This window comes from Mus pahari, chromosome 16, assembly GCF_900095145.1.
Source record: "Mus pahari chromosome 16, PAHARI_EIJ_v1.1, whole genome shotgun sequence".
Classification (NCBI taxonomy): Eukaryota; Metazoa; Chordata; class Mammalia; order Rodentia; family Muridae; genus Mus; species Mus pahari.
The window spans coordinates 17,142,776-17,152,353 of NC_034605.1; the positions used below are offsets into that span (position 1 = coordinate 17,142,776).

The 9,578-nt window shown below is 48.5% G+C and overlaps 1 protein-coding gene across 1 annotated transcript in view; it reads right to left on the reverse strand.

Moving 5' to 3' along the window:
• Edaradd (EDAR associated death domain) overlaps positions 1-7,684 on the reverse strand; it is a 43,623-nt gene extending 35,939 nt beyond the window's left edge. The window contains exon 1 of the mRNA XM_021215928.1: positions 7,160-7,684. Coding sequence (XP_021071587.1) covers positions 7,160-7,190 — 31 coding nt within the window. The 5' untranslated portion in view covers positions 7,191-7,684. The remainder of the gene's footprint in view (positions 1-7,159) is intronic.
• Between the last annotated feature and the right edge of the window lie 1,894 nt (positions 7,685-9,578).

Below are 9,578 nucleotides of genomic sequence, written 5' to 3' on the forward strand. Positions count from 1 at the left end.
GTAACAAGATCTGACGCCCTCTTCTGGAGTGTCTGAAGACAGCTACAGTGTGCTTACATATAATAAATAAATAAATCTTAAAAAAAAAAAAAAAAAAAAAAAGACTATGTTCAAGGTGCTCTGGCCAGCCAAGCAAATGGACACCAGATGGGGCACCCAGAGAGGGGGGAAGCTTCGCACCCCTTCTCCCGTGGCCCACTTTGACTGTCTCTTTATCCGTCTCGTTTCAAGGGTTGAAGGGGATGGATAGTTCTGTGATAGAGCAATAAATTCCATCCCCAGTACCACAAAAACAAACAGAAAAAAATAGAAATTCCTTCCTTCCTCCCTTAGATTTATTTATATGAGTATACTGTAGCTGTCTTTAGATACAGTAGAAGAAAGCATCAGATCGCATTACAGATGGTTGTTAGCCACCATGTGGTTGCTGGGATTTGAACTCAGGACCTCTGGAAGAACAGTCAGTGCTCTTAACCGCTAAGCCATCTCTCCTGCCCTGACCCCCATACCTTTCATGGTTGCATAAGTGGCTGACAGAACCTCAGCTAAGCCTGAGAAAAGTATGAGAACCTTCTTCTCCACAGTGTGTGCTCTCCCCAGTGTGAGCTCTCCCCAGTGTGTACTCTACACAGTGTGCACTCTCCACAGTGTGAGCTCTCTACAGTGTGAGCTCTCCCCAGTGTGAGCTCTCCCCAGTGTGAGCTCTCCCTAGTGTGTACTCTCCACAGTGTGAGCTCTCCACAGTGTGAGCTTTCCACAGTGTGAGCTCTCCCCAGTGTGAGCTCTCCCCAGTGTGAGCTCTCCACAGTGTGAGCTCTCCACAGTGTGTGCTCTCTACAGTGTGAGCTCTCCCCAGTGTGAGCTCTCCACAGTGTGAGCTCTCCACAGTGTGAGCTCTCCCCAGTGTGAGCTCTCCACAGTGTGAGCTCTCCACAGTGTGAGCTCTCCACAGTGTGAGCTCTCCCCAGTGTGAGCTCTCCACAGTGTGAGCTCTCCACAGTGTGTGCTCTCCACAGTGTGAGCTCTCCCCAGTGTGAGCTCTCCACAGTGTGTGCTCTCTACAGTGTGAGCTCTCCCCAGTGTGAGCTCTTCCCAGTGTGAGCTCTCCACAGTGTGTGCTCTCCCCAATGTGAGCTCTCCATAGTGTGCGCTCTGGATACACGGAAGAGGCAGGCTTTGAGTCCGAGACCTCCAGGTTGACTGGTTTGTTTGTTTGTTTGTTTGTTTTTGCACCAGAACCTTTTAGAAGTGGCTTAGACCTAGTTCACCAGACAGACTCAGCTGGAGTCATCATGCCCAGACTTGTCTTATTAATTTTCAATAAAGCTTTTCATTTTTACTATGTACTTACTATGTATTTTGTGAGCACTCACATGCCAGCATACACATGTGGAGAGCTGAGGACAACTTTGTGGAGTTGGTTCTCTCCCTCCTTCTTTATGTGGGTTTAGGGGATCAAACTCGGGTCACCAGGCTTGTGCAGCAAATGCCTCTATCCCGTGAGTCATCTCGCTGGCCCCATATCTGCTTTTTATAAAGACTTTTCCATATTGGCAAGCGATCGACTCTTAGGACTCCAATTCAACTAGATTACCTTGGTAAAAACTCTGTTCTCAAAGAAGGTTATGTTCTGAGGTACCAGTGTTGACATCATCATATCATCTTCTACATGATGGGGTTAGAACTTAACACATATCTTTTTAAGGACCACAGTTGAGTTCACATTCTGCTTCCCGTTCCAATCCAGCCTCCCTCTCCCTCTCCCCCAAAGACTTAATCATTGTAACATCAACTCTAAATCCAAACTCCCATCTACTCATCCTCAACTTGGGACTCCGACCTCACCTCCAGAGTCCTCCTGAGAAGGGGGCACTTAGCACCCCGAAGCCTCTTTAGGAGGACCCCAAAACAAGAACAAAGTGACATCTCCCTTTACCTACCACATTCTGGTCTCAGAAACTTTAAATATCCTCAGAGATGTCTGTTTGGAGAAAATAAGCAGGAATCATGTTCAGCTCCCAGTTCCCCAGGCAAGAGCGGGGGGCCCTTTGTGCGATCCAGTGCCGAACTGAGGGCAACTCTTTGAACTTTGGATTTCAGAGCAAGTTTATTTTTTTCTTCTTTTCTATCTTTCTTTTTATTTTGCCCCCAAAGCTCTCTCTCACCCACAGCTGTTTTCATCCCTGCTTGTAAAGATTCAGGATCACAGGCATGCTCAAAGCCACAGAAGGGTGCTGACAGTTCCTTCTATCACGTGACTGAACCAGCTGGGGAAGGGGCCTGTGTCAAGCCAGTGTGTTCCTAGGGGGGTCCTTGGAGAGTGGCCTTCCCTACTGACCCAGTGACAAGAATCCAGCCGATCAGGGAAGAGATGAAAGGTCGTGGCGGGAAACTCAGAAGTGGGAGAGTTATGAAAACTTAGGAAGCACTGTAAATAAAAGAAGCAGGCCTAGGAGTGTGGGCTTGTCATTCTGAATTCAAGGTCCGTGTGCCACTTAGAGAGACCCTGCCTCACAAAGAGTAAACTGAGGGCTGGGGATGTAGCTCAGTGATAAACCACTTGCCCAGCATGTGCAAGGCCACATCGTCCATTTCTAGCGCGCGCACACACACACACACACACACACACACACACCCTAGGACTGGAACAAAAGGAAAACAAGATGAAGGACACATTAGGAAACTCCACAGAGTGGGAGACAGGAAGATCACAGATGCCCGCCCTCTACACACTTGCTTCTTGTGGTGGGGCTGGAGAAAGCAGCAGGCAGAGCCAGCTTTGCACACATGGCCAATTCTGGAAGTGGTTCACCCTGGACTTGACCAGAACTCATGCATACATACATATAGGAGGCTGAAGAAGGGCTGAGGACAGGTGAGACACCTCCTGGCTGATGGCCAGGACCAGGACCAGGACCAGGACCAGGACCAGGACCAGGACCAGGACCTGGGGAAGTAGAACCATGAACAAAGGGAAATCTACATGACTGTACTCTACCACCATGATGCTTAGGTAACAAGGTGTCCTCAGCTGGGCCTTCTTCCTTGATATCCATATAACATGAATGGCCAGATTTTAGTCCCATTTGACAGACAATGGTAGATCAGCGGTGGCGGTTGAGGTTGACAGCTACCCCTCACCATCGCTGCCATCATCTTTCCCTGGGATCTCAAGCATCTTGTGAAGTTCCTCAAAATGGAAGTTGATTTTTTGTTTGTTTGTTTGTTTGTTTTGTTTTGTTTTCAATTTACTTCATGGGGACTGGAGCGATGGCTCAGTGGTTAAGAGCACCCGCTCCTCTTCCAAAGGACCTGGGTTCAATTCCCAGCACTCACACGGCAGCTCACAATCAATCTGTAACTCCAGTTCCGGAGGATCCATTACTGTCCTCCGGCTTCTGAGTGTACCAAGAACACAAGTAGGGCACATAAATGGAAGCGAAACACCCGTGCACATACACATAAAATAATTTAAAAAGTCAACGCCATGCCCTGGGAAGATGGCTCAGTGGGTAAGTACTGGTTGCTTTTGTAGAGGACCCAGCTTCAGTTCCCAGCATCCACACAGTGGCTCACAGTTATCCACAGTTACCGTTCCAAGGGAACTGACGCTTTCTTATGATCTCCACAGGTACATATGCTCATACAGGGAAAACATTCATACACATAAAATAAAATAAAATAAAATAAATCTTTTAAAAACTTAGTTAACTTCACAATAAAACATAATAACATCTCTCTCTCTCTCTCTCTCTCTCTCTCTCTCTCTCTCTCTCTCTCTCTCTGTGTGTGTGTGTGTGTGTGTGTGTGTGTGTGTGTGTGTTTGAGAGAGAGACAGAAACAAATTAAGAATTGTACCTAGGGCCACATGCACACCAAGCAAGTGTGGTGCTACCACTGAGCTGTACATCTCAACTATGTGTGTGAAGGAACAGAGGTTGTTTGTTTGTTTGTTCCCTTTGCAAGATAAACTCAGCTGACACGTTCCACTTGATGAATACGTTCCTCGGGAACAAATATAGAAAGACCTCCCGCCCACCCACCCCGGGGTTGTGTGTAACAATTGCCTTAAATTCCGTTTCATTGTCCATCCATTCGTAGCTCCACTCAGGGGAGTGAAATGTGTTTACCCGGGGCCTTGCGTGTGCTCAGTGGTGTGGTGGGAGTCAGGGAAAAGATACAGGCAAGGCAGCCTTGGGTTCTAGATGGAGCACACTTTCCAATGGAGAGAGTAACCCTGGCTATGCAGAATCTCACAACAGTGAAAGGGAGGTTTCCGAAGAGCTGGGAGTGGTCTTGGGCTGAGCCCAGATCATCTTTGAGAAGCAGGGGGGTAGCGGGCAGCCAAGGATGCAGAGAGCGGTCCAGGAAGTGGAAACAATCTTCCCAGGATCAGAAAGCATGTGGAGCCTTTCAAAGGAAAGACAGGAGGCTGTATGGCTGCCTAAAGCAAGTGACGAAGGTATGGAAGGGATGAACAAGTGTTAGGATGGGTGGTCTGAGATTCCGCGCAGAAGTGAGTCTAAGATGGCTGAGTAAGACCATTGACAGGAAGCATGCATCAGTGTGGAAACCTCAGTTGGGAGGTGAGGGTAGAGCATGGTCTGAGGTGCAGAGGTGAAATCTTCAGTTGGCCTCTGAGCTCCTTAGCACTGGCTGTGTTTGCTCTTGAGAAATGGAAGAGCCAGGTAGAAGGACGTGCACCTGTGTCAAGACCTGTGTAACACGGAGGAACCTCTTTGATGGACAGATTCCCAGAATGAGACAGGATATTCTTAGCATCTCCCAGGCCTGAATTATGTTCTTCACCAGTCTCTGCCAAAGGGATCCCCTGAAGGAGGCCTCCTTCCTCTTTGTGGGGAGCCCCATTCCATCTTTCCCTGAAGAGTTCACCTAGAGGTTTTGGGTTCTACTTGGTGAAGTGAGAGACGGAGTGCTTACGGGACACCCACTGTGGATATCGGTTCACACACAGAGATTTGATTTGATGCTCCCTTTAGTACAGGTTGTGAGCATTCATTCTAGTTGGGCCAAGCTAATTAAGACTGTAGTTGCAGTTCTAGTCCTATAATGCTATAACTGTCTCCCAAGTTCATATATCTACCGGCACATACACAAGACTTTGTGTGTGTGTGTGTGGGGGGGGTTATGTGTATATGATCACATAGGTACAGTGCACACATGTACAGGTGCTCATGCACAGGTGTGTACAGGTGGGAAATCAACTTTGGGTGTCTTCCTCAATTACTGTGTGTGTGTGTGTCCAGTGTATGTACACGTATGCCGGCATTTGCATGTACTTGCATGGAGGACAGAGGACTATGGTGACCAGCAAGCCCCAGAGATCTCTCCACCCCACCCACCACAGCCCTAGCATTGAAGGCATGTGTGCCATGGCTACATTTTTATGTAGGTACTGAGAACTTAAACTCAGATGGGAACTTAGATTCTCATGCTTGGGCAGCAAACTTTCTCTGCCTGCTCAAAGAGCCATTTCCCTAACCTCTGCACACTTTTTTTTTTTTTTTGAGACAGAGGCTCTCACTGAACCTGCAACACACATCAAGTTGCTTTGGTTGGCCAGCCAGTGAGCTCCAGGGATCAGGTCTGCCTCAAACAGCTGAGCCCTGGGGTTCCAAATGAGTGCCACTCTGCCTGACTTTTAATAGGGGTGCCAGAGATCAGAATGCAAGGCCTCATGCTTGCTTGCTTGACAGGCACTTCACTAACTGGAGCCATCTCTTCAGCCACCCCACCCCACCCACCCNCCCCCTTGAGGCTTTTTATGCTGGTTTTATGTTGGTTTCCACTCCCTTCCCTGCCCCCATTTTCTCTGATGCCGTTGGGTTGAGAGGCCGCTCAGGCAAATGTTACCTGTATCCTTATCCAATGAACTCCCTTTCTCTATCTCTTGAATCCCCTTACCAGTATCATTTACTAAGTCTGGGACCATTATGACTAAAATCAGCCCCAAATACCCCTTGACATCTTATTCATACAGTTCTCAGCACAAAGAGGACAGTGTTATACATACTAGCAGGCACCCGATGAGAGAATTGTTCCCTTCTGTTCTTGCAAACAACATGAGGGTTGGCCAATTCAATTGATAGCCTGTGGAGCGTGCTACATTTGAATAATTTAGTTCTTTCTTTGATGTCACTAGAAAACAGACCCCTTCCCAAACCAGCACTTCAAGATGTCAAATCAGAATGGCCACTGGGCTTAAGCTTCTGGCCACTGCCAGACATGGTATCTTCTCTGTCCGGTCAAGCCCGTAATCAGGGCAGCCCTTGAACGCTGTCCCTGCTCCAACTCAAGAAATGAAATAGGAAACACAAGCAATCACATCGATCCCAGCAGTCTGGTCCGGTTCTGTGTGGCTCTTACCAGAGTGTCCAACCTTACCAAAACCGGAGAAAGACCTAGCGTCCTCAAAGGGACACATCATCCTTTCATCCACAAACACCGATGGAGTTTGTAACTAGGTTACAGGACAGAGGAGATTCCTGGACGTTGACGTTTAAAGGGATTTTCCTTAAATGCAGGGAGATGCGATAGAAAAATCTAGATTCTGGCCTCAGATATCAAAGCACATTTTTAATGTACTACGGGGACTGGAGACCTCCACAGGTGGGAATTGCGCAGGTGGGCTCAGCCCAGTGGATCGGAGAGGTGAAGACTTGTACAGAAGCAAACGGCATCTCAGCAAAGTGAAGCCAGGAGGGAGAAGAGCGACAAGAAAAGGTGTGACTGGAAAGCAAGGGAGAGCCTGGAAGGAAGGGGGTGCAGGATCCTCCCTCCTATGTTCTTTTCTATCAAAGGTTGGCTGACTTGTTTCAACCAGGCACCCGCATGGCCCAGAACAAAAGCGCTCGGCCGGGCCTCCGCGTGGGAAGAGGGACCACGCACACCTTGCAGTGTGCAGGAAGCAAGCGATCAGCTGCTGCTCACAGAGGGGCAAGCACAGGGGTAGGATTGGGAGAGGTAAGACGTGTGCCACAGCTGTTCCCCTTCCAACCTGACACACATCTGGCGAGAGCCCTGGTGCCCCCCCCTCGCCCCCCAAAAAACCCGCTCCCAGGGGATGACTGAAGTTCAGTCTCATAAATCCAGCTAGTGGTCACACCCCAAGTGAGGGCGCGGCACCTAGCCACTTTACCTGAGCGCAGAGGGTCATCCGGAGAAGCCATGAAGACCAGGAGAGGACAGATGCGTTTCCGAGCAGGGGTGGGCAGTCTCTAGGACCCCTGAGAACAGCAGGATCGCCCGGACCCAACCTTCTACCTTGGCAATGCGCGACTCTGGCTGCGCTCTGCCCTGCTGCTGCTGCTGCTGCTCCTCCTCCTCCCTTTCCTCCTCTTGATCTCTGCCACTTCTTCCTCGTGCTCACTTCCTGCAATTAGCAAAGCCCCTTCCCGGCGCGAGTCTCTCCAGAACTCTGGAGAGGATCCTGTGGGTTGCGGTTGGGCACGAGAGGACACCGAGGGGCCCCCGGAGCACTTGCCCTGCCGGTACCTAGGGCGTAGAACCCTGTTGTCACCACGGGGGTCTCACGCGATCGCAAATGGGAGAGCGTTTCAGCTAGCCTTCCCCTGGCTGCCGCACGCGCGGGTGGCTTTCCCGGTTCCTAATCTCGTCCTCAGCTGGGACACCAAAGCACTCCCAGCGCGCTCCTAGCACAGGCCCGGGCTGAGACGCCTGCCGGCGATTTGATGTTTGAACAGTTTCCTAATCTTCAGGCAGCCTGAACAGCGGCATGACCGCACACGCTAGCACTTTCTAATTTGATGTTTCTTTGGCATTAGTTACTGCCTGACCTCCTGGGTGAGCACTACACAAAAGGAGCGGGAGGAAAAGTCAGTCGTGAGGTCTCTGGTTCACTCCTCTGAAGGAAAAAGCAAAAACCAAAAAAAAACAGTGTAGGGTTCTGTTAGAAATGCAGAACCCATGGGCCCTTAAACGAATTAAGATTTAGTTTAAATGGGATTTTATTCTAATTAAGAGCAGAGAATCTGATCTTTTATTTTGTTTGTTTGGTTGGTTTGTTTGTTTGTTTGTTTGTTTTTTTCTGAGACAGGGTTTCTCTGTATAGCCCTGGCTGTCCTGGAACTCACTCTGTAGAACTCAGAAATCCGCCTGCCTCTCCCTCCCAAGTGCTGGGGTTAAAGGCATGGGCCACCACTGCCCAGCGAATCTGATCTTTTAAAATGGCTATATTTTATTTAAAAGTTTAAGTTATTTCTATTATTTTAAAATCATATGGGGAGGGTATGTACACAGAGTACAGTGCCTACAGAATCTAGAAGAAGGTGATAGCTCCCCCGAAGCTGGAGTTGCTGGTGGTTGTGGCCTTGCTAGGAACTGAACTTGGGTCTTTTGCAAAAGTGATGGCACTCTCGAGGCTAAGGTGCCTGCCTCTCCAGCTCTAGTGGCCTTCTCTTCACTATCTGCCATATACAAAGGTTACAGACAAGTTACATTTAATAGGAATCTCTGAAAGGATGCACAAAATCTATATCTGCCCTTGAACATAAGCATAGAACTATTAAAAAAAAAAAAAAAAAAAAAAAAAAGGAGTTTAGGAGTTTAAAGGAGATGCCAGGCAGGGATGTAGGTCAGTAGTAGAGTGCCTGGCATGTATAAGCCCCAGCCTGATGACATAGGTTGTAATCCTAGCACACAAGAGACTGAGGCAGGAGGGTAGTCTGGAGTTTGAGACCACCAAGAACTTTATGGTGTGAGGCTTTATTAAAGACGAGGAGGAAGAGGGGGGGGAGGAGGAGAAAGAAAGAAAAGAAAGAATATTTCAGTATTTACTGGACAATTTCATTAACAAATTAGCCAATTCAGGTTAAACAACTGAACATTTCAGGGAACTAGCAAATGCCAGTGTACCTTTGTGGCAACCCCCAGGCTGCCCTGTGGCTCCGGGGCTCACGGTACTCCTGGGGTTGGTTTGTATTCTCCATAAGATGCCATGGAAGAGTTGGGTCTTCAGAGAGGAGGCCACAAAGGCTCAGGTAAGGAAGGGACGTTAATTTAGAAAGGGTGTTTTTCTCAGGGAGTCTATTTTGAGGTTTGGTTTGTGGTTCCTTCTATACATCCCCACGTGGAATTCATTTCTGAGGTTTGGTTGGTAGCAACCAACCACATGTCAAGTTGGGCTGTCTTGTTAGCGCAAGTTCTAGCGGTTTGTTTTTCAGAAGGAAATTGTCAGTAGGTTTCTTTACATCCTTCACTAGATAGACGATGATTTAGAAATCTACAGTGTCTTTCTTCTTATGTGTGTGTGTGTGCACATGGATGAGTGTGTGCCCTGGAAGCAAATGCAGAGGTCAGAAGGTCACTCTCTCCTGCTGTGTGGGTCATGGGGATCAAACTCAGGTCATCAGGCTATAAGGCTTGTACATTCCCTTACCTGCTGAACTTAGCCCCCCCTCCCTTTCTCCTTCTCCTTACTTCTTCCACCATCATCATCATCATCATCATCATCATCATCATCATCATCATCATCACCACCACCATCCCTCCTCCTTCTTTGAGACAGTCTCACTCTGTAAACCAGGCTGGCCTCAAAC